At 39.8% G+C, this 25750-nt stretch overlaps 1 protein-coding gene across 6 annotated transcripts in view; it reads right to left on the bottom strand.

The window, feature by feature from the left end:
* The window catches only part of MRPL42 (mitochondrial ribosomal protein L42), a 30970-nt gene extending 17382 nt beyond the window's left edge, over nucleotides 1-13588 (bottom strand). Inside the window, exons 1-5 of one of the 6 annotated variants that reach the window (XM_072773086.1) lie at nucleotides 13481-13539; nucleotides 10492-10649; nucleotides 9211-9310; nucleotides 4376-4439; nucleotides 2145-2229 (exon numbers count right to left, since the gene is read on the bottom strand). In XM_072773086.1, the coding sequence (XP_072629187.1) occupies nucleotides 2145-2229; nucleotides 4376-4439; nucleotides 9211-9271 (210 nt within the window). In that variant the 5' untranslated portion in view covers nucleotides 9272-9310; nucleotides 10492-10649; nucleotides 13481-13539. Of the gene's footprint in view, nucleotides 1-2144; nucleotides 2230-4375; nucleotides 4440-9210; nucleotides 9319-10491; nucleotides 10650-12969; nucleotides 13239-13373 lie in introns of those variants that run through there. The other 5 variants (XM_072773084.1, XM_072773080.1, XM_072773083.1 and 2 more) reach the window with 5 other exon arrangements.
* Between the last annotated feature and the right edge of the window lie 12162 nt (nucleotides 13589-25750).

The following is a 25750-nucleotide window of genomic DNA, read 5'->3' as shown; positions in this document are numbered from 1 at the left end:
GCTTTGGTCTCTAATTCTGTCATGTACTAGTTCTGTGACCTTGGACAAGTTATTTAAGCTCTTAATTTCCCTTTCTGTAAAGTCAGAGGCACAATACCTACCCAAAAGGGCTTGGTGAAGATTAAATGAAATAATAATATATGGTATGGTTAGCTGTCCCTCGCACTCTTAAGAGTTCAATAATGGTAGGTAGCTACTAAGATTTCTTTGAGGCCTCAAACAGGAGAAAAGTGATATAAATTTAAAGAAAAAGTTCTCCTTAGACATTTAATTTTAAAAGATCATCACTTCTAAAAAAAATTAAAAAATAAAAAAAAAATCATCACTTCTATGTAAAGTAGAAAATTAGTGTCTTTGCAAGTTACTATCAGACCTTCAGGTCTAGCAAACACAGGATTAGAGCCTCAATAGTTTTCTCTCTTTTAGGTCACTATACTTGTTGCTAAAGATCAAATGTTTATAGTATTATCAAAAGTTGTTTTCAAGTATTCATAAATGTTCCATTATCTCTCTCCCTATTCCCAAGCAGGCTCAATTCTAATATATCACAAATTCTCTCTGCTTTGTATAGATTAAAAATACTTCTTTTCTTGGCACATAGATAAAAGACATCAGAATTAATGGATTCGTCAAAGTCTAAACCAAGAGCCTCTGGCTGACTCAGAATTGATTTTTAGGTAGTTTTTTTATCTCCTTGATCAAACTTCAAAGAAAGGATACATGACTATTTCAGTAAAAAGGAAAAACTAAAATAAAACTGTCTTGTTTAAAAAACATTCAGATTGTCATTCTGAATTTCCCTTGCTTCTCTTAAGAATTTTCAAAATTTTACTTTTGAAATTTTCCACTAAATCAGCCACTAAAAAGAAGTCTAGTCCTTACATTTTAATCTTTCCAAGTCATTATTTTTCCCCTAGCATATTATGTTTATTTTCCTAAACTAGAAATCCTAAATTCTAGAAAAACACTTTTAGAATATTTGTACTTTTCATAAAATATATACTTGGCAAAAGAAGGAGGATCTTTTTACCTGGATCTGTGGAAAACTTTATGTTTTAGATTCAAATTACCAGAAAATCAAAGATGCAAATCATCCTAACTTTCTTAAAGCCAGTCTCAGTAGGTATTTCTATATTTGCAGGATCTCTGTATGTAGTACGCTTTCTAAGGCCTACAGAATTAAAGGGCCCACTGGAGTTGTAGCAGCCGTAGCTACCTCTTTCAGAAAAGAAAAAAATCAAGACTAAAACTCAAGTCATGTTGGAAAGTTTTTATTTACTATCATATAGTACTTGCATGAGATTTATAAATCTAGATTCATAAAGAACATACTATATTCTAACTTCTAAGAATAACATGTTTTCAAGAATGTTATTGTGCAGCCCAATCTACAATTTACTACTTGAGAAACAAAAAAAATTCCATGCTTCTCCATGTGAATATCTCTTAGCCCTAAAACAGAAAAGCCATAAGTATAAAGAGGTAGGAACAAATTTATTCATTTAATCAACATATATTTACTGTACACCTAACAAGTAAAAGTGTTATTCCAGATGCTAAGGTTATAGCAGAGAACAAAACACAGAGCCCTGTCCTCATGGAGCTTACATTTTAGTGGTGGGAGATAGACAAGAAAACAAGAAAATGTCTATTGTGCCAGAAATGAGACAAGCTATTCAGAAAAGACAATAGGAAGGAGTCTAGGGGCAGGGGTACTACTTTAAATGCAGGAGTCATTCACTAGTTATCAAATAAAGAAAGGGAATAAATAAACTATGAGGTCTCCGAGGGAAAAGCATTCCAGGCAAAAGCAGGAGCAACTACAAAAGGCCCTGAAGTAGGAGTTACCTAATGTAATTAAAGAACAGGGGGAAAGCCTGTTCTGCCTGTTGCTCCCCTTGCCTGTGTTCTCTCTGTCAAATAAATAAAATCTTAAAAAAAAAAAAAAAAAAAAAAAGGCCTTTAAAGAAAGAAGATGAAAAAGAAACAAGAAAATGGAAATAGTAAAATAAAAACAAAACAAAACAAAAAATCGAAACCAAAAAAAGGAAACCAAACAATTCTACTCTCTTTGGATACTGTAAAGAAATGTGAATATTTCTAACAGCAAATTATAAATTACAAGAAATTTTTCTGATACATACTTTTGTATGCTCATATGGAATGTCCACAGAAGGGTGGTAGCATACTATCGTCCTGCCGTCAGATGTCAAAGCAAGCTCTACTTTGCTAAAAAAGAATGTTTTAGAAACAGAGTTATACTGTATTCAAGGCAGAATGAGTTTCTTAGAGACAAAATTAATTAATCATAAATCCCTGGAGAAGAGATGGTATGGCACTGGATTGGCAAACCTGGTACCCATATCATCGGAGACAACTCAGAACGTCTCACAAAGTGTATCAGCTTAACTACCACAACAGGCCACGAATGCATAACTCACTATTTTATCTATTTGTTTTTAGACTTATAGACTCTACTTTCAAATCTTTGGAAGGGATCTTCATGTTTACTCATCACTATTATTAGAACTTTTTTTCCTTATCTAGAAACTACCTTTGGGGTGCCTCAGTGGCCCAGTCAGTTAAGTGTCTGCCTTCACCTCAGGTCATGATCTCGGGGTTCTGGCATGGAGCCCAGAGTCAGGCTCCCTTCTCAGCAGGAATCTCCTTCTCCCTCTCCCCCTACCCCTCCTACCTCTGCTCTTTCTAATAAATAAAATATTTTTTAAAAACTACTTTCAAAAAGCTGTAAGAACTATATTAATTTGTTGAATTACTAAAATTAAAGATGGGCAAAGTACATAATCTTCCAGGCAAAGGATAACCTGAATTTCCAATCATAAAGACTAGAGCTGAGAACTTTTTCTAGATCAAATGCTTTCTCCAAATGTCTTTGGCAGAACAGTACAGCAGTAAGAAGCCTCCCATTAAAAGAGTTCTGCAGTCAAAATTTAGGAATTACTGAATACTATCTCTTCCCTCCATTAATATCCCTCAGAAAAACACATTTTGGGCAATACTTCTTTAAATATTTTTTCCAGGAATACTCTGGCTGGATCTTATTCAGGTATCAACTAACCATGACTATTTTTCAAAGACTCTGCAACTACTATTATACTTAAAAACATATACATTCTAAGGAACACAACTTATGGCTTTCATTAACCTTACAGGTTCTCTAGATGTCTGTAAATTTAAGTTTCTAAGATTTCAATACCAACTAGATTTGAACCAGATCACCTTAAACACTAATAGTGCATTTTAACTAACATGGGATAAGGTATTAGGTTGTTTTACCATGATTTTAAGATCAAATAGCATAACATGGCTATACTGAACCTTTGACCTATCAAGTATTTTTTTGTGAAGAATGGAGTTTTACATAATACACTTGTAAGACTCAATTTTTTCAGGTTCAGAAAGTGTTACTATTACCTAGTTTAATTTCACCATCATCTTAGTTCTTACTAAATATACATTTAAAATTCACATTAAAACTAGTGTCAAAAAAAAAAACAAAACAAAACAAAAAAATAACTAGTGTCAAGGGAAGAAAAATACATTTTTACTAATATTTGGAATAAAAACAATGTAGCTTAAGAAAATGTTTCAGTTTCTTTTTTTTTTTTAAGATTTTATTTATTTATTTATTCATGAGATACATACACACACAGAGATAGAGAGAGAGACAGAGAGAGAGAGAGAGAGAGAGAGAGAGAGACAGGCAGAGGGAGAAGCAGGCTCCATGCAGGGAGCCCGATGTGGAACTTGATCCCAGGCTTCCAGGATCATGCCCTGGGCCGAAGGCAGGCACTAAACTGCTGAGCCACCCAGGGATCCCCATGTTTCAGTTTCTGTACATTAGACTCTACTACAAAGAAGAAAAGCATCTCATTCATATGTTATTCCTAGTCCTTATTCTTAGCATAGTGACTGGAATTAAATAAGTACCAAATAAGTTGTGACTGAATTAAATTATTTGTAATTTAGGATTATTCAATGTCAAACAAAAGATAAGATAAATAACTGCTTAAGCTAATAGATATGAACCCCAAGAGGAAAAAACTATAAAAACTAATTAACTTTTCCAAAAGGCTAAAGAATGCTTTGGGATAAAAGACAGCATTTCTAACAGCATGTCTGTCTTACAACAAATTAAGGATTCACTGAAAAACAATGATAATGATTTTTATTTAAAACATTTGTGAGCCCAGATACTGTGTAAATAAAGCCATTGAAATAATTTTTAAATACAAAATTAAGGAAAGAATAATCAGAAAAGAAAGCAGAAAATACCAAAACAAGAAATAAAATTAAATAATTTCAGATACAGCTAACAGACTGCTATTTTTTTCAATTGAATTTAAATACATACCAATTATAGTCATCCGGTAGAGGAGAATACGTAGATTTATGACAAAAACAATATAAAGCTCCATCTGCAAAAACCCCAAGCAGTAAAATGGATTTAGTTAATTTGAACATACATTCTTGCATAAATGTAAAGCTATTTTCACTCATTCAACCATTATTTATTGTGTCTACTATGAAACAGGGCTAGAGATCAGGAATTCAGTAAGATCTACCCTTGCTCTCAAAAAGGGTACAAGTCTTACGAGAAATAAACAAATAATTCCAATATAAATGACAAGCCCTGTTAGGATGGGTAAGCATTGGGAAAGGGCACACAGGTTACAAAATAGGACTGTACAGGTTTAAGAAAGCCTTTCCAGTAAAGATGGAGGAGGCTTCTCCATCTAAGGTGCTCTAAAGGATGGAGGAATAAGCAGGAGTTGGTAGGGATGAGTATATTGTTTCTTGCAGAGACTTACAAGTGCTAAGGACCACAGAAATATGGGAAGTATTTAGGTATTCTAAAAACTTGTGAAAATAAATAAATATTTTTGTGAGACCAAGTGCACAGTGCACAAAGGGAAAGTGTTAAGTGATGAAGTACAAAATAAACTGTCAAACTTAACTTCTTAATCAAAATGCTCACATTTCAAAGCATAGTCTCCTTTTTTAGAATACCTGCAAATTCAAGAGACATAATTTCTTTTTTAAGTTTAAATTTCTCCTATGTTCAAAGAAACAGTGTTCTTTTAAATACAGAGAAAAAAATTTAAATGTAGCTCAGTATAGTTAAAAATGGTTTTGAAAAGAGTAGTCCTCCCACATCTGTGTTTTTGTTTTCTGCAGTTTTAGTTACCCAAGGGGAACCACCGTCAAAAAGCAGATGATCCTCCTTCTGACATAGTGTCAGGTCAGTAGAGTAATGCTATATCACAATGCTTATGGTATTCACCTTGCTTCATCTCATCACATGGACATTTTATCTCACATTATCACAAGGGTGAGTACAGGACAATAAGGTATTTTGAGAAAGATCTCATTTACATAATTTTTATTATAGTATATTATTAGAATTGTCCTATTTTATTATTAATTATGGTTGTTAATCTCTTACTGTGTCTGTTACGTTTATCACAGGTGTACATGTATATGAAAAAGCACAGTATACATAGGGTTCAGTACTATTCAAAGTATCCGGCATTCACTGGATATCTTGGAATATATTCCCTATGGATAAGGAAAACTACTGAACAGGCTGGCTAAAGCCAAGGATCAACTTCTCTCAACTGAGCCTCTTGCTCCTCAGTAGGAATGCAATCCCCACTTTGTTCAAATACCACTCATCCTTCAAAGTCAAATGCTACTCTTCCATGAAATTCTTTTTCCTCCTCCCTGCCCCACAATTCCCAACACAGAGAAGAGTGGTCTATTCTACACATCCCCCAACTGATGGTTCATTTGACATCACTACCTTTTTTGTGGTCTTTTTTTTTCTGCATCAGTTATTTATACGTATCAAAAATATAAGACATATTTTCCATCTTTGTATACTCCTCCTTTCCCCAAGGACTGCATATAGAGGTCTAAACATAAAATCTTACTCCAAACATAAAAAGTGCCTTAACAGGGATCCCTGGGTGGCACAGCGGTTTAGCGCCTGCCTTTGGCCCGGGGCGCAATCCTGGAGACCCGGGATCAAATCCCACGTTGGGCTCCCGGTACATGGAGCCTGCTTCTCCCTCTGCCTATGTCTCTACCTCTCTCTCTGTGTGTGTGACTATCATAAATAAATTTTTTAAAAAAATTTTAAAAAGTGCCTTAACAAAACTCACTTTTATCATAAAAGATTGCTCAACAATATGTCAATCCAAAATTCTGTGGATGTAAGATAATATAATATAAAGAATTAGAAATTTAACTTCATCTCTCAAAAGATTTGATTATCAATTATCTGTGCTAATACAGAGGAGTATTCAACAAGACAAATCAGATGATAATGTTAAAACCATTTACAATTATTTTATTTTATTGACCCAGTTGGGGATCTTCTTAAGTATGTACAAATTAACTTTTCTTTAAAGAATTTATTTATTCATTCATGAGAGACACAGAGAGAGAGAGAGGCAGAGACACAGGCAGAGGGAGAAGCAGGCTCCATGCAGGGAGCCCGACGCAGGACTCAATCCCTGGTCTCCAGGATCATGCCCTGGCCTGAAGGCGGCGAAACCACTGAGCCACCTGGGCTGCCCAAGTATGTACAAATTAATATTAAAAGAAGTTTGTATTCTCTGAATATAAACCAGCTAGGTGATATACAATTCACCAAAGAAACAGGGTTAGGTGGCAGAGGCAGGACACACAGAATTAAGTGATTTTAAAACAGGCAGGAAAATTCGGGCAGCCTGGGTGGCTCAGTGGTTTAGCACCGCCTTCAGCCCAGGGCGTGATCCTGGAAACCAGGGATTGAGTCCCATATCCGGCTCCCTGCATGAAGCCTGCTTCTCCCTCTGCCTGTGTCTCTGCCTCTCTCTCTCAACGTCTCTCGTGAATAAATAAATAAAATCTGGGAACCCTGGGTGGCGCAGAGGTTTAGCGCCTGCCTTTGGCCCAGGGCGTGATCCTGGAGACCCGGGATTGAATCCCACGTCAGGCTCCCCGTGCATGGAGCCTGTTTCTCCCTCTGCCTATGTCTCTGCCTCTCTCTCTCTCTGTGTGTGACTATCATAAATAAATAAAATTAAAAAAATAAAATAAAATAAAATCTTTAAAAAAAAAAAAAAGGAAAACTCAAGAGAACAGTATTTCAGTTCAACAAGAAACTGTTAATTTTCTACCCTGTATTTACGCAGACATCGTCTGTACTCTCATGACATACATTACATTCTATGCCATAATCCAGATATTTCTTATTTCCATAGATGTCTGTTTCACCTACAAGTGTTAAGTTCTTTAAGGCCAGAAACCACATCTTGATTATTACTCTGTCTCCTACAGTGGCTACTAATAAAATAGTGATGGCTGAACTGCCTCTAAAATGCTAACTTCCTCACAATTAGTACAATTAGAAATATTCATCTGGCATTTTATCCAAAGAAAAACTCTAAATGTGGTAAATATCAGAGGTTTTAAATATAATTAGATTTAGAATAATTATAATTAGACTATAATTAGACCTGGTGACTCAAACGGCATCTGCTTTCAGCTCAGGTCATAATCCTAGGGTCCTGGGATTGAGTCCCACATCAGGCTCCCTGCTCAGCACGGAGTCTGCTTCTGCTTCTCCTTTTCCCTCTTCTCTGGCTCATGCTCATGCTTTTTCTCTCTCTCAAAAAAATAAATAAAATCTTTAAAAAAATAAATGTTCCTTTTGGCATAAAGGAGGCCTTTTTATTTTTGCTCACTGAACTTTCTCCCTTAATCATGGTTTTGCTTTCGCTCTAATCTTAATGTTCTTCCTTTTCATATAAATATCAATAATAATACTTTCCCTTCAATAATAGTAATGATAGAATTTGTGGGGAATAAGGGACTTCGGGATGAAAAAAGGCAGTCACTGAATATTAGGATGATTGAGTAATAATGGAAAAATTTTCTGGCATAATCTAAATTAATTCTTAGTTAACTAGATATTTTGACAACTCCAATCCATTCAAGTCAGTTCACAAACATTTATTTGTCACCTACCATGTATGAGAGGTACTGAAGAAACCAAAATAAATTAGACACTACAAATTCATAATCTAGTAGGTAAAGTATACATAGATAATTTTCACTTATCCAGGGGCAGATTAACTAGTTTTCAGATTAATCTCTGTGAGAGATAATAGCTATTTCAGGACATGGACTAGGGAAAAATAGATTATGTATGATTTACCATCAGCCTTGAGGCTGGGTTCTAGTCAGAGCAAAGAGGAGAACAAGCAGCATAAGTCCCTCTCCCAATTCTCAACAAAAAATGCTCTCCTAAGTAATCAAGAACAGACTATTATTTTGTTTTGTTTTCATTGATTTTTTTTTTTTAAGAGGGAGAGAGAGAGGGAGACAGAAAGGAGGGGGAGGAGAGAGAGAATCTTTAGGCTCCACACTCAGCAGAGCCCGATGCAGGGCTCACTCTCACAACCCTGAGATCATGACCTAAGCCGAAATCAAGAGTCGGGTGTTTAACTGACTGAGCTACCCAGACATCCCCTGATTTTAGTTTATACCCAAAGTCTCTTAGCAATCTCCTCCTTCATTTTACTTGGTTAATTATACTTTTAATTATACTTTTTAATCTTTGTCTTTAACTCTTTTCCCCAACTCAATAAACATTCAATTACAAATGGCAATAGGAAACATGAAGGAAGAGATTAAGGTCAGCCAGAGACATGTAAAAAAAAGTAGGCTAGCATAAAAAGAAGAAAAAGTAAACTTATTATAATACTCTAACCATATCTGCTTCAGAAATGGAAGGAGGGAGTTCACAGAGGAAAGGGACAGCGAAAGCAAGACAGGTTGGGAAATAAGATTTTACTAATTTATTTATTTATATAGGTCAATGTTTTGACTATCAAATGTGTCAGTAGGCTTTGAAGAAAATATTAGACCATGTACATTTCTTTAGAAAAGAAAGGTAGGGGATCCCTGGGTGGCGCAGCGGTTTGGCGCCTGCCTTTGTCCCAGGGCACGATCCTGGAGACCCGGGATCGAGTCCCACGTCGGACTCCCGGTGCATGGAGCATCCTTCTCCCTCTGCCTATGTCTCTGCCTCTCTGTCTCTCTCTCTCTCTCTGTGTGACTATCATAAATAAAAAAAAAAAAAAAAAAAAGAAAAGAAAGGTACAGGGTGCCTGGGTGGCTCAGCGGTTTGATGCCTGCCTTTGGCCCAGGATGTGGTCCTGGAGTCCCAGGATCGAGTCCCGTGTCGATATCCCTGCATGGAGTCTGCTTCTCCCTCTGCCTATGTCTCTGCCTCTCTCTGTGTCTCTCAAAAGAAGAAAAGAAAGGTACAAATTATATATTGCATAAACTATAAATTTCTTTTTTTTAAAAGTAGGTGCCATGCTTAATGGGGGCTTGAATTCATGACCCCGAGACTGAGAGCTGCATGCTCTGCCAACTGAGCCAGTCAAGGGCCTCTATAAATCATAAATATTTTACATATTATGATATATTAAATATATTTTATATTAAACATAAACATATATACTTTCATATGGCTAAGTACATAGAAAATACCTACTGAAATCCAAAATATTAGCAATGATTTTTATAAGATGGAATTGTAAATTTGGCCTTTACTTGATAATTTTCAAAACTAAAAAAAATAGTATGTGAAAACTTAGTAAATTTAAGTGATTCAAACCAGAGAAAATTCCTCTTTGTCAATCCCTCACTTGCCCTCAGCTAAATCTCACTAGTGCTCTATACAGATAATCTTTTCAGTCCACACCTTTCATTCTGTATTTATACATATATGCACACATGTATGTGGTAGATCATCTTTTAAATGCACAAATAGGATAATACAATAAATTAACTCTTAATACAATTAAATTAACTCTTTCTCGTTAGAGATCTTTTCATGTTGGTAACAGCTGTATGATATTCATAAACATGTGCCAAAATTTGTCCACCCCCTTTTGATAGACATTTAGACTTTCTCTCCTTTTCCATTACTGCAAACATTCCTGCTATTTATTTATTTATTTTTATTTATTATTTTTTAAGATTTTTATTTATTTATTCACGAGAGACACAGAGAGAGAGGCAGAGACATAGGCAGAGGGAGAAGCAGGCTCCATGCAGGGAGCCTGATGTGGGACTGGATCCCAGGTCTCCAGGATCATGCCCTGGGCTGAAGGCGGTGCTAAACCACTGAGTCACCTGAGCTGCCCACATTCCTGCTACTTAAAGGCATATATACAGGGCAGCCCTGCCTGTGTCTCTGTCTCTCTGTGTCTCTCATGAATGAATAAATAAAATCTTGAAAGAAAGAAAAGAACGAAAGAACGAAAGAAAGAAAGGCATATACAATAACTAAACTTTTTTTTTTTGCCTAATACTAAATTCTTTAAATTTTCTACAGTGAAGGTGGATTTCTGTAATATTTTAAAAATTTTAAACCTCTTTTTAAACATTAAAAAAAAAAAATCTCACTTTGAATTGAAAATAAATGTTTCCAGACAGTTCTGTTTGATATTGCCCATTTTACTGCTGCCAATGCCATGGTGAATCAAGATACTATTGGGTGGTGTGAAAGATGATTTGAAGAGACGGATTCTAAATTCTGCTTCCACGCGTATCTATTTTCATCCCTGTATAAAAGATAAAGAAAAATTAGTGCTACCTATGATAAATGAAAGTGATACAATATATTGAACACTGCAAGAGCAAGATAGGAATCTCTACCTAGTACTATACAGTCATGAGAAAAACTACTCAACACCTTTCCATTTCCTTGTGATATAGGACAACGAACATCTCTGAAATATAAGACGTAAAACCCTGAACTAGGTCTATTACTATTTTTGTTAAATGCAAACTCCTCCAAAACTAAAAGACAACCTACAGAATGGGAGAAGATTTTTGCAAATGACGTATCAGATAAAGGGCTAGTTTCCAAGATCTATAAAGAACTTATTAAACTCAACACCAAAGAAACAAACAATCCAATCATGAAATGGGCAAAAGACATGAACAGAAATCTCACAGACGAAGACATAGCCATGGCCAACATGAACATGAGAAAATGCTCCGCATCACTTGCCATCAGGGAAATACAAATCAAAACCACAATGAGATACCACCTCACAACAGTGAGAATGGGGAACATTAACAAGGCAGGAAACCACAAATGTTGGAGAGGATGCAGAGAAAAGGGAACACTCTTACACTGTTGGTGGGAATGTGAACTGGTACAGCCACTCTGGAAAACTGTGTGGAGGTTCCTCAAAGAGTTAAAAAAAGACTTGCCCTATGACCCAGCAATTGCACTGCTGGGGATTTACCCAAGATTCAGATGCAATGAAACGCCGGGACACCTGCACCCCGATGTTTATAGCAGCAATGTCCACAATAGCCAAACTGTGGAAGGAGCCTCGGTGTCCATCGAAAGATGAATGGATAAAGAAGATGTGGTTTATGTATACAATGGAATATTCCTCAGTCATTAGAAACGACAAATACCCACCATTTGCTTCAACGTGGATGGAACTGGAGGGTATTATGCTGAGTGAAGTAAGTCAATCGGAGAAGGACAAACATTATATGTTCTCATTCATTTGGGGAATATAAATAATAGTGAAAGGGAATATAAGGGAAGGGAGAAGAAATGTGTGGGAAATATCAGAAAGGGAGACAGAACATAGAGACTGCTAACTCTGGGAAACGAACTAGGGGTGGTAGAAGGGGAGGAGGGCGGGGGGTGGGGGTGAGTGGGTGATGGGCACTGAGGGGGGCACTTGAGGGGATGAGCACTGGGTGTTATTCTGTATGTTGGCAAAGTGAACACCAATAAAAAATAAATTTATTATAAAAAAATAAATAAAATTTAAAAATTCATGTAAAAAAATAATAAATGCAAACTTCCCAGCACCTAGTGTAGTTCTTTCCATTTAGTGAGCACTCAGCAAATGTATAATTCTCCTTAGAAACAGTCACTCTCACATGCTAGAGAAGCATCCTCCTTCACAATGCTAATATGTTTGTGTACAGCCTCTCAGGTGCCATATGCAAGACCGTACTACATCCCTTGAAGTAGGATTGTTTCTAATTGAATACTAAACAAGGCCTATCCTTTGCCTATTAAACACTGATATAGAGAAACACATAGAAACACTCTACAGTCCCAAGTAAAATTTCACTCTTTTATACATGTATAAGGTTTTCAACTTTCCAGGTGCTTTCTCACATACCATTTCATTCTATTCTATTAATCATGACAGGTATCTTTATTTTTATTCGCGAACAAACTCAAGTACAAAATAGAAGTTATTTGCTCCCAAGAACTTTAGGGTCAGTCATTTATAAACTGGGAACCTTTGGGCAAGTTAACTGAATGACCCTTTGTTCCTTCCATGGTAAAATGGGGACCACCACCACAACCTCCGTGGCTTTTGTCAGTAAATCACTTAAAATCATTGCTACATCCATGGTTTTTAATTGGCCTCGATGACTATTCGAGCCCTTCCCCCATCGTGATAAAATGGAATTGGGGGGCAGCCCGGGTGGCTCAGCGGTTTAACACCACCTTCAGCCCAGGGCGTGACCCTGGAGACCCGGAATCGAGCCCCACGTCGGGCTCCCGGCATGGAGCCTGCTTCTCCCGCTCTCTGCCTGTGTCTCTGCCTCTCTCTCTCTCATGAATAAATAAATAAAGTCTTAAAAAAAATTAACTTAAAAAAATATGGAATTGGGGCGTAGGCCCCAACAGTCTTAGCTGCTAGACTAAATTATGCGGGGCGATTCCCTGCACGGTCAGTACGTTTGCACTACTTTCCCTGAGTTCATACAATGTGCTTTTTACAGCTGACGCCCCGTTTCCCTATACAGCATTTGCTCTGTCTCAAGTCTGTGAAGTAGGCATCTCCGTTTTATACACTGAGAACCGAGGCTCCGAGAGGCCAAACGGTTTACCTGCCCACTGTTCCGCCGCTTTACACGTGGCCCGGGTGGAACACATAACCACTCTGCTGACCACGAACCAAGCAACACAATATCTAGGGGGGCATTGGGTCCCCTCAATCTGGGGCAAGCACACCCAGCCGAAAGATCGCCGCTCCAGGGAGAGAGATTCTGACAGTGAATTCCGTGGCCTAGAAGTCAACCCCAAAGCGGAAGCTTCGGAGAGCCTCGAAGGATCCGCGGTTTCCGAAGCAGGCTAGCAGGAGGCTCGCGGCGAGCGCCCAGCGCCAGAGTCAAGAGTTGGGCTGGAGTCCCCGAGCGAACCGCGCAGGCAGGAGGGCAGCCCCCGGAAGGGCACGGCCGTACGCCAGCTCTCCCGCAATACGGACAGCGCCTGGGGACACCAGGGGCTTTACCTTGCCGCGAACGGCAGGGAGGAGACATAGACACCTCCACAGAAAGCTTCTGGACCTGCCTCACTTCTAGGAACTCCTTGACCGGAGGAGGAGACGGCAGCAATTACCTGTGTCAGCGGCACCAGGAGCCCGCCATTTTACCTCAATCCGGGTCCCAGAGGACACCGCGTCGTGCGCCTCCCTGGCCCGCGGGGCACTCTGGGAAATGTAGTCTCCGCTGCCAGAGCTCTGGGTGGGAGCGCGAGGGCGGGGATCCACCGAACCTGCCTCCGAGTTGAGTAGCAGGTGTTTGCCTCAACTTTTAGCCTCGTAATCCGCCCCCCCCCCACCGCAAACCCAAAATCTCTGCCCCACGCACACATCCTTAGAAAGTAAAAAGCACTATCTTATTTTAAAGCTTATACAAATAATTAGAGGGGCTCGAGATGGATTTTTGCTGAATGAGTTAAGGTTTCCTGGGTGAAGAGGTAATTTCAGAGAAGCACTGAAGGCGGGTGAGGTTGGATTTGACGTTTGATATAGGGAAGTGGGGAGGCCCTTCCACCAGGAAGCCCAAAACTGTGTTCTGAGAATTGTGCTGACTATTCATTATGGGAGGAAGAAAACGTGCAGAATCCTGAACCTTAGAAGGCTCCTGGGCCTTTGTTGGCACTTTTCCATTCTCACTGCCAGCAGTGCTTTTCTCTCACCTCTTCTCATGACTGCTGCCTTACTTTATAGAGGTCTTGCTCAAATATCATCTTGGAGAGGACTATATCAATAAAAGATATGGTCCTGTTCTTATCCCATTGCCCTCCTTTAGTTTTCATAATACAAGGCATTACATAACACTCTATTATAATTTGTTTCCTTGTGTAATGCCTGTCTCTTATGCTAGAATGCAAGCTCTATGAAGGCAGGATACAAGTATCTATCATGTTCTATACCATATAGAAACCTGACATCTGGAACTGCATCTGGCTGCATTGTAGGCCTCCAATATTTGTTGACTGAATGAGACAAGTGACACTGCAGATATCCAAAACAGTAGATGATTTTTTTTAAATTTTTTTTTATTTATTTATGATAGTCACAGAGAGAAAGAGAGAGGCAGAGACTCAGGCAGAGAGAGAAGCAGGCTCCATGCACCGGGAGCCTGATGTGGGATTCGATCCCGGTTCTCCAGGATCACGCCCTGGGCCAAAGGCAGGCGCCAAACCACTGTGCCACCCAGGGATCCCAACAGTAGATGATTGACTGTGGAAACAGCCACTTAGATTGTGAATTCCTTTGTCAAATGATGTGCAAACATTTGTATCTATCTACGCTTTTCTGAAAAAAAAAATCATAACTTTTATCATGTATTTAAGGGGGACAATAAATTCCTCAAAAAGTTAAGGGCCACAGGGAGGTCTGGGTGGCTCAGTTGGTTACTTGGTGACTCCTGATCTCAGCTCAGGTCTTGATCTCAGGGTTGTGAATTCAAGCCTTGTTTTGGGTTCTACACTGGGTGTGGAGCCTACTTCAAAAATAAAAACTTGGGATCCCTGGGTGGTGCAGTGGTTTGGCGCCTGCCTTTGGCCCAGGGCGCGATCCTGGAGACCCGGGATCAAGTCCCATGTTGGGCTCCCAGTGCATGGAACCTGCTTCTCCCTCTGCCTGTGTCTCTGCCTCTCTCTCTCTCTCTCTCTCTGTGTGTGTGTGACTATCATAAATAAATAAAAAATAAAAAAATAAAAAAATAAAAAAAAACTTAAAGGCCATAGTCCTGAGTGGTTAATAAGGAAAATAAGTGAATGTACTATAAGTTCACGGTAAAGAAAAGTAAATGTAGGCTTCTTTGGTGTCTCTCCTTATTTTTACAGATACCAAGCTTGTGCTGCTACTGATCTTTGCTCCTATAGAAGCCCATACTGAGGGCCCATGTGTCTCCTGTCTAATCTTGTCCATCCTTCAAAGCTGTCTTGTAATGTCTTTCTGAACTATGTTGTAGGAAGAGACAGAGAGGAGAAACAGACTTGAATGAACAATCAACCAGACTTGTTAAACATTCGCTACGCAATGCAGAAGAGGGATGGATCAAAGATAACTCCAGAGGACCTGTCTTGATGGCTATGAACTGAGTGGGGACCTAAGACTGATAGGGAGACTCACTTTATGAAGCCAGGAAAAACTGACAAAGCTGAGACCAGAAAGAAGCCAACCACATGCACAGGAAAGAGAGAAGAGACAGTTCTAGCCAAAAAGAACGACTTAAAAGTCTAAAGCAGGTAGAAGTAGTTTACCCTGAACTGGAGTATAGTGTGGAGGAGACTGGCAGGAGATGAGGTGAATAGGAGCCACATTATGTTGAGCTTTGTAGACCTTGGTAGTGATCGCGTGGAATCAGGGCAGAGGCCATATGCATAGATGTTATGCTAAATGCTGTAGGGAGTCCCTGAAGGATTCTAACACCAAAAGAGAGACATGATACGATTTTTATTCTTATTTATTCTCATATTTTAAAGGATTTAATTAATTAATTAATTAATTTGAGAGAGCGAGAGAGCACAAGCCAGGGGGAGGGGCAAAGGGAGAGGGAGAAGTAGTCTCTCCACTGAGCCCAAGCATGGGTTTGATCCCAGGACCCTGGGATCATGACCTGAGCCAAAGGCAGATGCTTAACTGACTGAGCCACTCAAGCACCCCATGATTTATGTTTTTAAAACATTACTCTGGCTTTACTTGTGAGGAGTGGTGACATGATAGAAGATCTCAACCATGAGATGAAGAGAAGGGCAGAGTGTCTAGATTCATATTGGACGTAGAAATAATGATTGAACCTGCTGATAGATTGATTGGATGTGGGAGTTGAGGGAGAGGAAAGATACCTCAGGAGATATTTTGATGACTAGCTTGAAGGTGGTATGGCTCAGGAGATAGGAGACTGAAAGAGGAGCAGGTTGTGGGGGGGGCGGCTCTGATGAGGGTGGAAATGAGTAATTCCATTTGGGTGTTGTTGAGTTTGAGATATCACTGAGATATAATTAGAGATATGATAGAAATATAAAATGAGGCAGGTGGTTGAACAGATGTGTCTGCAGAATAGAATTTAGACTAGATAAAGCTTTGAAGTCAGGGGGATGTTGAGTATATATATGGAGACGGTATAGGAAAAAAAGAAAATGAAAAAGGCCCCAGCTATGGGCCCAGGGAACTCCAACATTTAGAGGTCATGTGGAGGAGGACACCCAGCAAGGACCTCTCAGAGGTGGCAAGGAGAGAGACAGTGTGAAAACCAAGGGACTGTGGTGTGAGAGTAGCTAAGGGAGGCATGTTGTAAAGTAGTGTGATGCCAGCAAGTTTAAAACTATAATTCCCAAAAATACAAACTTGAAACATCAGTGATAGCTTACATTGGCTTACATAAAAGCAGTTTAAATTCATGCTAGTAAAATGATGAAACAGACAAAATTGTAAGACTTTGGAGTTGGCTTCAAATGGCTTCAGCTGCAAACCGGATTGATTTTCCTTCCATAACTTCACAGAATAAAGTCATTTTTTATATAAATCAGAGATCAAAGACTGGAGCAATTTAACTGCCAAGCCATTAAGGATAATCTTTCTAAAAACCTTTATTTTTTTTATTATATAAAATTGGCTAGAGTTTTGAGCACTTACTATGCGCCAGACATTATTCTTCAAACACTTTACATGCTTTTTTTTTTTTTCTATTCCTTCTGATAGGCCTTTGAGGTGGGTATAATTATTGTTGACTGTCGTTATACAAATGAAGTTAGAGAAGCAAAGAGAAGTGAAAGAACTTGTTCAAAGTCATGCAAAGGTACAAATGGTAGAACTGTGATTTGACCCTAGGAACTACTGATAATAGCACCTCTGAGCTTAACCTGTGCAATGCTCATTTCCAAATAGAAAATGTATATTAAAAAAAATACTAACACATATTTAAAAAAACAGAACCTAATAGATAATCACTGCTAATACTTCACTGTATAATTAGCCACTTTTCATCTCTTCTTATGCCTATAATAGCTAACATTTATTGGATGCATTATGTGTTTTATATTTACAGACTATATCTATTTGAGCCATACTTTTTTTTTTAATTTATTTTTTATTGGTGTTCAATTTACTAACATACAGAATAACCCCCAGTGCCCGTCACCCATTCACTCCCACCCCCCGCCCTCCTCCCCTTCCACCACCCCTAGTTCGTTTCCCAGAGTTAGCAGTCTTTACGTTCTGTCTCCCTTTCGGATATTTCCCACACATTTCTTCCCCCTTCCCTTATATTCCCTTTCACTATTATTTATATTCCCCAAATGAATGAGAACATATAATGTTTGTCCTTCTCCGACTGAGCCATACTTTTTTAAGAAAACATTTATTTATTTATTCATGAGGGACACAGAGAGAGAGAGGCAGAGACACAGGCAGAGGAAGAAGCAGGCTCCATGCAGGGAGCCCGATGTAGAACTCGATCCCAGAATCCCGGGATCACACCCTGACCCAGCCACTGAGCCACCCAGGTGCCCCTATTTGAGCCATACTTAACCCAAACACAAGACCGTGTTTTCCTAGGAAGCATTTAGTGTTCTTCTTAGGAAGTGTTTGCTTCGCTTTCTTGGATGACGTGTGTACCTTTAAAAACACTGATAAAGGATCCCACCAGAAACTGCTAGATAATCTCCAATATCTCTTTCTCCCTTTCCTCCTTATTAATTGAACGCATAATCTTTGTCTGGCTATAAGACCGCTCAGAATTTAAAACCCCAGGCTTAAAAAAACAAACAAACAAACAAACAAACAAACAAAAAAAACAGGCTTCCTAGCATCCCTTGTAAACATAGGTATGGTTATGTGACTAAGAACTGGCCGATGAGATGAGAGTAAATGGGTCTTGTAGCAGCTTTGAGTTTTTTTCTTGAAGACATCTGATATGCCCTCTGCCCCTTACTCCATCCTTTCTCCTGGAGTGCAGATAATTGTAGTCACTACCTTAGAACACTAGGATGAGGGCCTTGACTTTGCAATGACAGAGCAGTCAGCTAGAAGGAGTCTGGGTTTTTGATAACTTTGTGGACCAGATTTCCCAGTGCGTAGATTTCTGACTTAGGGATTTCATAAAAGAGAGAAGTAAACTTTTATCTTATTTAAGTCAGTTTTACCTTATGCCTCTTTTACTAAGTGTGGAGCCTAATCCTTCCTGAAATGACAGAATGAAAATAAACCGGAGGCTCCTGGGTGGCTCTGCTGGGTAAGCCTCCAACTCTTGACTTTGGCTCTGGTCAGGATTTCAGGATTCTGAACTCAAACCCCAGTGTAGTGCTCCCTGCTCAGGGGGAGTCTGCTTCTTTCCTCCCTCTCCCTCTGCCCTTCCCCCTACTCATGCACTCTCTCTCTCTCAAATAAATATTTTTTTTAAGTAAAAATTATGAGTCATAAATGAGTCAAGAAAAATATTAGGGCACCTGAGTGGCTTAGTGGTTGAGCATCTGCCTTTGGCTCAGGTTGTGATCCTGGGGGTCCTGGGATCGAGTCCTGCATCAGGGTCCCCACAGGGAGCCTGCTTCTGCCTCTGTCTAGGTCTCTGCCTGTGTGTGTGTGTGTGTGTGTGTGTGTGTGTGTGTGTCATGAATAAATAAAATCTTTAAAAAAAAAAGAAAAATATATCTAAAGCATCAGTATTGGTTAAAAAGTAAGGGCTTCCATAATAAGTACAATATAGACCATGAGTTATAAACTACTTTTCCTTCAAAAGCTCTCTTATCAATGCTCAATATGATTTTTATATTTATGTCTTTTCTACCCATAAGAGCTTGGGCTTCTTGTATATAGGCCCATCTTATTTCTTATCTGTATATCTCATATGCATAGTGTAATATTGAGGAGACAGTAGAGTGTGGAGGTTAATAAAGGGATTCTTTTTTTTTTTTTTTTTAAGATTTTTTTTATTTATTTATTCATGATAGTCACAGAGAGAGAGAGAGGCAGAGACACAGGCAGGGGGAGAAGCAGGCTCCATGCACCGGGAGCCCGACGTGGGACTCGATCCGGAGTCTCCAGGATCGCGCCCTGGGCCAAAGGCAGGCGCCAAACCGCTGCGCCACCCAGGGATCCCTAATAAAGGGATTCTGAGACTCTCTCTGCCTAAATTTCAATCTTGATTCTCTTATTTCCTAACTCTGTTATTTGGGAAAATTTATTTTCTGAATATTTTTAAGTCTTAGTTTATTCTTTATAAAAGGAGGATAAGAATGATCTTCCCTACTGTATAAAATTGTTGAGTGGATTAAATAAAAAAAAAAACTAAATAAAATACTTAGCAAACGTCATAAACACTCAATAAATGCTTGCAATAATTATACCTTGTAAGTGCTTAGTAAATATTCGTATAATAAATTTTTATAAATATCTTGTCCAAGGAGATTACTTATTTCTTAGGCATTAAAATGTAATCCTTCCCTTTTGACTGTCAGAAATCATTTAATGAATGTAATTTAAAATATGGTCTAAAATGGGCAATAATAATTTCTAGCTTTAAGCTGGTATGTCACTTAGGGTCACAGCAGAAAACAGATGACATACTCAAACTGGTATAATTCTAGAAGAATTTATTTACAGAGAGATTCTTAACAGAAGCGTGAGTAGAATTACAAGGAGGAGGAGGAGTATAATCCAGGATTAGTAGCACTGGGGGTTCCTTCTGGACCAGAAGGGACAAAGTGAGGGAGCAGTTACTGGATCCCAGGAGAGAATCCTATAGTTTGCTACCTTGAGAGGAGCAGTAATTTTCTGTCAAAGGGCATAGACAGCCTAAGGTGAACCTTCCAGGACTAGACTCAGTTTATTAATTAGTCTGATCTCTCCACCCTTCCCCAAACCCCCTCCACGAAGGGCTGACATTCAGATCAACTTCCTGGGCAGAGAGCAGGGTGGACAAGGTGAAGGGTAGATCTGAAGGAGCAAAAGGGAGATAACTGGCAGCATATCAGAGTAAGTTATTAACACATCTTTAGTGTTGTGACTGTAAAACCAGAGATTGGTGCAGAATCCAATTGGATGTCACTTAAATATAAGCAATGCGACTCTCCCATATTGATTGAATGTGAAAATAATTCGGAATAATTTCAAGCAATAAGTAGCTTTATTGAACATGTTGGTAAATCAAATGGTGAAACAACCTAGGTAAGAGGTTAGGGGCTCAAATTACACTAAGAATTAGGTAAATGTCTAACCTGAATTCAAGTGACAAGAGCAGTGAGATGAACCTATTCGGTGGGCATGGATTTGGAATTCCTATTGGCACAGCAACCATAAAAGAGGGCTCTGCTTCTCCCTCCAGGTCATTCAGAAGATGATCCCGGAAGTCTGTCCTTCCAAACTTCACCCTCACAACCAGTCTAGAAGGCACCCTCAAATTGCTTCTATAGGTAATCTCAGATTACTTGGCGGTTCCATAACGGTTCCCTTGGACATGACTTTAGTTCCTTAAAGATTTAGAATTAAGTGTAGAAATGACAAAGTATATCAAACCACCTATTTGTACTAGTTTCCAGTTAGATTTGAAAATATAATACATTTACAGACATGTGTATGCCATATTTATATTTAAGTATTTAGAAGATATAAGATAATTTGTGCGATGAGATATGGTTTGTGGCCTGTTGATTAGCTTTGTGATCCTTTTTTTTTCTTTTTTTTTTAAGTAGGCTCCAAGCCCAGCAGGGACCCAAACATGGGGCTTGAACTCATGACCCTGAGGATCAGGACTTGAGCCAAGATCAATGGTCAGATGCTTAACCAACTGAGCCACCCAGGAACCCTTGTGATCCTAATTTTTAAAAACGTTTTTGCTCCTCTTAAAAATAGAATAATAAGATTTGCAGTTGAGCATGCAAGCTTAAGGAAGAGTTAGACGTTATTGTTACTTCAATAAATTGAACATTTATTAAAAACTAATCTGTGAATAATCTCCTTTTCCAGGAAAGTTGCCTCAAGACACAAACTTGCCTGTTTCATCATAAAGATGTTTTTGCCCTTTTTCTCAGAAACCATCCCCAAACACCAATGAGAACAAGGATGGAAAGCAGCCAATGCAGGATTGGCCCGACTTAGCAAAGTGAAGTCTGCTGGTTGTACCTAGGCTCAAATAATTGGGGGCACCAAGTATTTAGGAAGAGAGAATGAGGAGGGAGCTAAAAACTGATGGAACAGTTGAAAGCCAGTCTGAAGTAGTTAGCGCCCAGACTACCATGTCCATCAGCCCACCCTCGTTGGAAATGGCTCTTAATATCCAAGAGGCTCTGGACTCAGGAACATGATACCTGAGTGAGGGAAGGGGAGAAGTGTCCAAAAGAAAACTGGCCAGGTGGGTCCCTTTCTTGCCCAGCTCTAGAATGCCAGCACCCTCTGTATTTCTGAGCCTGGTCTGCAGCCTTCCCTGTGATCACATGAACTACCCAAGGTCCTCCCAATGTGTGCCTTTTCTGTTAGCCTGAGTCAGTTTCTATGCCTGCAACCATGAACTCTGACTAAAATAACATTTCACACTTACCTTGTATTGATTTCATTCATATATGTCAGCACCTGTTCTCCATAAGGGCAGTTCCACGTCTAATCTGGCTCATCATTTACCTGTAGAAACTAGTACTGTGCCTGGTACTTAAAAGGCACTCACTAAACATTTATTTATTTTTTGTTTTTTTAAAATTATTTATTTATTTATGATAGTCACACAGAGAGAGAGAGAGAGAGAGAGAGAGAGGCAGAGACATAGGCAGAGGGAGAAGCAGGCTCCATGCACCGGGAGCCCGACGTGGGATTCGATCCCGGGTCTCCAGGATCGCGCCCTGGGCCAAAGGCAGGCGCCAAACCGCTGCGCCACCCAGGGATCCCCAAACATTTATTAAATAATTGAATGGATGAAACCTTCTCTGTATCTTCTGTATACTCTTCATTGTATCTTCTATATCTTGGTTATAGAACTTATCACATAAAATATATTCGTTTGTTTAAATATCTGTTTCCCATATTAGAAAGTAAGTTCAAGATTGTAGATCCTACTCAGTTCATTAAAAAAAACTGGCTCCTAGGGAGGGTCTAGTACATAATAGGTAGAGAATGAAGGAAGGCAGGAAGGCAGGAAGAAGGGAATATGTGTCAGGCATTAGGCTACTGCTGAACACAGAGAAAGAATAATATGGTGCTCCCTGCCTTAGAAGGGTACACAGCATGGTGAAGGAGCTCAGAGTGAGCATTTGTTAGAGCGTACTGTGCAAGATGTTTTGGAGAGGAAGCTGAGACCAGTGGGCAGATGAGGTGGGAAACCATGAGCGAGAAGTCACCCAGATGTGAAAATTAGGGTGTTAGAGTGTAGGTATGACGGATCACAGGAAACTCAAAGCTGAAATGAAATTAGCCAGACTGTGGGCTGAGACAGCCTCTGGGGAGTTGAAAGTAAGCAGTAGGTTAAGAAGATGTCAAGAGGTTTTGTAGACTGAAGCGAAGAGGAATACGTTTTCTGATTGGTGAATTTAAAATAATGAGCTAGGTCTGCTCAGCCTCGTCTCCTCTTTTCTTTCCCTCCTTTTCTCTCTCATTTCCTTCCTCCTCCTTTCTTCTTCCTTTATCTCCTTCTTCCTCTTCCTTCTTTTCCTCCTCTTACTCCTCCACCTTTTCCTCCCCTCCCAACTCCTCCTCCTCCTTCTCTTTCTTCTTCTTCAGCAGACTGTTTTCTACTCTCCAGCATTCCCAGCTCTGCCCTGGCTTGGGTTATGGGGCCTGCAGTGCTAAATGACTGGGTGGCTATGCCTGTAACTGGAGAGCAGGTTGGAGAAAAGTGAGTTAGCTCAAATCACTGCAGACTCAGAGTTGTGTTCCCCAATCAACTTTATTTGTAATGAGAACAATGTTCCAATCTCCATCTCTTGCGATTGGTTGTAGTTTCAGGAGGGAAAGGGGGTTTTATTTCTTGGCCTCCTCAAAACCCAACAATCTGGAATACTGAACACTTGGGCCAACTTGAACACAATCTGAAATATCTAATACCTGGACCAAGAAAATTAGAACAAGCAGAAGGAAAGATATGGGTTTGGGGTTCAAAAAGAATTTAGAAAAACAAGAACAAGAATAGTATAAGTCAAGATTGCTGTTGCAACTGTTTTCTCAAGCAGATCAGATAATATCGGACAGTGACTCTCAAGCTTTGGGGCTCCCAGTTATGCCTGGGAAGTTTGTTAAAAACACAGATGCATGGGGCCTGTGACTTGTGACTTGCACTCAAAGACCTTGGCTGGGGCCCCTGCATCTGTATGTTTAACCGGCCTCTGAGGTGTTTAACCCTCCAAAGTTTGTAAACCTCTGCTCCAGAGTTTATTGGATCCCCAAGTCATTGTTATCGAAAGCAAAACAGTTTTCAAAACATTTCTCATTATGCTGGAACCAGGTGGGTGGTTTCTGCAGAAAGCAAGCAACACCACTGGGAAGCATATGGGAAACCAATAGCAGTGAGAGAGACAGGTGCTGGCTGGGCAAGAAGAAAGGTGAAGGTATACCAGGTGGAGAGAAATGCAGGAACAGTTCAGCTGGTAGGCTGAGTGTGCAATCACAGGCCCAGTTATGCAGTGACTGAAGCCCAAGGTCATGGAATGCAAACAATTCTTTGGGAGCCCGGAAGGGTGGCACACATTTGCAGGGAAAAGAACTTGCTGTCAGAGTTTCTGTTCCAGCCATGCTTCTGGCCAAATGTCTTTTGAGTCACCATCCTCTGGAATAGTTTCCACTGGGAAATTGCCCAGAGAAAGGCATACCCCCTCCATCTACCTTTAGAGAGACATGGGGGAGTCAATGATGGGCTCTACACAAAGCCTCCAGTGGTGCATGCACTTAAATCTCCATGGGTGAGGACATTAAAAAATGCTTTGTAAAGCATAAAGCATCAAACAAAGGTAAACCTTATTGCTCAGATGTTTCTGGGTCTCATCTTTCCTAATGCCTTTCACCCTGAGAGAGTGTCCTTAAGACCCTGGATGATGCCACTCAGCTCCTTCTCCCAGGCTGGCATTGTGTTGGTTAACAGTCTCTATAAGTGCTCTGCTACTTGCATTGACATCTTGAATATGAGGCAGCAGGCATTTTTTTTTCTTTCTTCTTTTAAATCAGTGTGCAGCCTTTGCTTCCTCCCCCACCCACTTCCTCCCTGAGTCAGTGTTCAGGAACCCTCTTCTCAGATACTCCTGTCTTGATGGCCTACAAAACTGTTTTCATATGCTGCAAGAAACAATAGGGGTCCTTGCAAACAAATACTTCCGCCTGATGACTACCGCTCCTGAATGGAAACAGGGCCTCTATTAGGGGTGGTTAACCTACCATTTTCCAAACTCATCTACCATATTTTGTCTCTGCAAAGTGCAAGACAGTTTCTGAAAAAAACAAAACTGTTGCCCTTCAGGAAGTTGAAAGTTTAGGGATGAACATAAACATCCTATGCTTTCTGTAAGCATTCACTTATTGATCACGAATCTACGTGACCTATTCTCAAAGAGGTGTTTATTTTCCCCCGTAGATACTGGCTCATTCCCTCGACAAACGTTTTTTGAGGACTATCCTGTAGTAGGCCCTGAGCTAGGCCTTGGGGTGCATTGGTGACCCAAATGGAAGAGATCCAAAATGCTGAGGAGCTCAGGTATAAACGTCTCAGGATATTACCTGCAGGGTAAATAGTTCTATGTATCTGCTAGTATAAGACCAAAGGATCTGGGATCCCTGGGTGGCGCAGCGGTTTGGCGCCTGCCTTTGGCCCAGGGCGCGATCCTGGAGACCCGGGATGGAATCCCACGTCGGGCTCCCGGTGCATGGAGCCTGCTTCTCCCTCTGCCTGTGTCTCTGCCTCTCTCTCTCTGTGACTATCATAAATAAATAAAAAAAAATTAAAAAAAAAAAAAAAAGACCAAAGGATCAAATCTGGAATATTTGGAGGTGGCGGTGAGGGTGGTAAAGGAACAGGATACAATAAATAGTGTTCTGGGAGTAAAAGCTTTGCATGGAGTGGAATTCCTGGAATTCCTCCAGTATAGCATTCTTGCTTGTTCCCTTCCTATATCATAATGTAAAGGCACTTGCAGTTTGAGTCCTAGAAGGAGCAGAGGCTGGAAAAAGACCCCAAAAAGCAAAACAAAAAAAAAAAACCCAACACATTGTTGTGAAGCCTGACAAAAAGCCACAGAAGATTAATTAGCTGAGAATTCTGCATAGCACTATTCAGCTTAGTGGCACTATCTGGTTGCTATAACTTATTCAATATCATGGACCAGCTGCTTTTTGCTGAGTTTTGAGTGTATAGTATATCATCCTCGATCAGCACCGAAAGAACTTTGAATATATCTTAAGACTATTGA

This window comes from Canis lupus, chromosome 13 (assembly GCF_048164855.1).
Source record: "Canis lupus baileyi chromosome 13, mCanLup2.hap1, whole genome shotgun sequence".
Lineage (NCBI taxonomy): Eukaryota > Metazoa > Chordata > Mammalia > Carnivora > Canidae > Canis > Canis lupus.
Note: the sequence above shows the minus strand (reverse complement) of the source record. Positions and strands in the feature narration are given on the sequence as shown.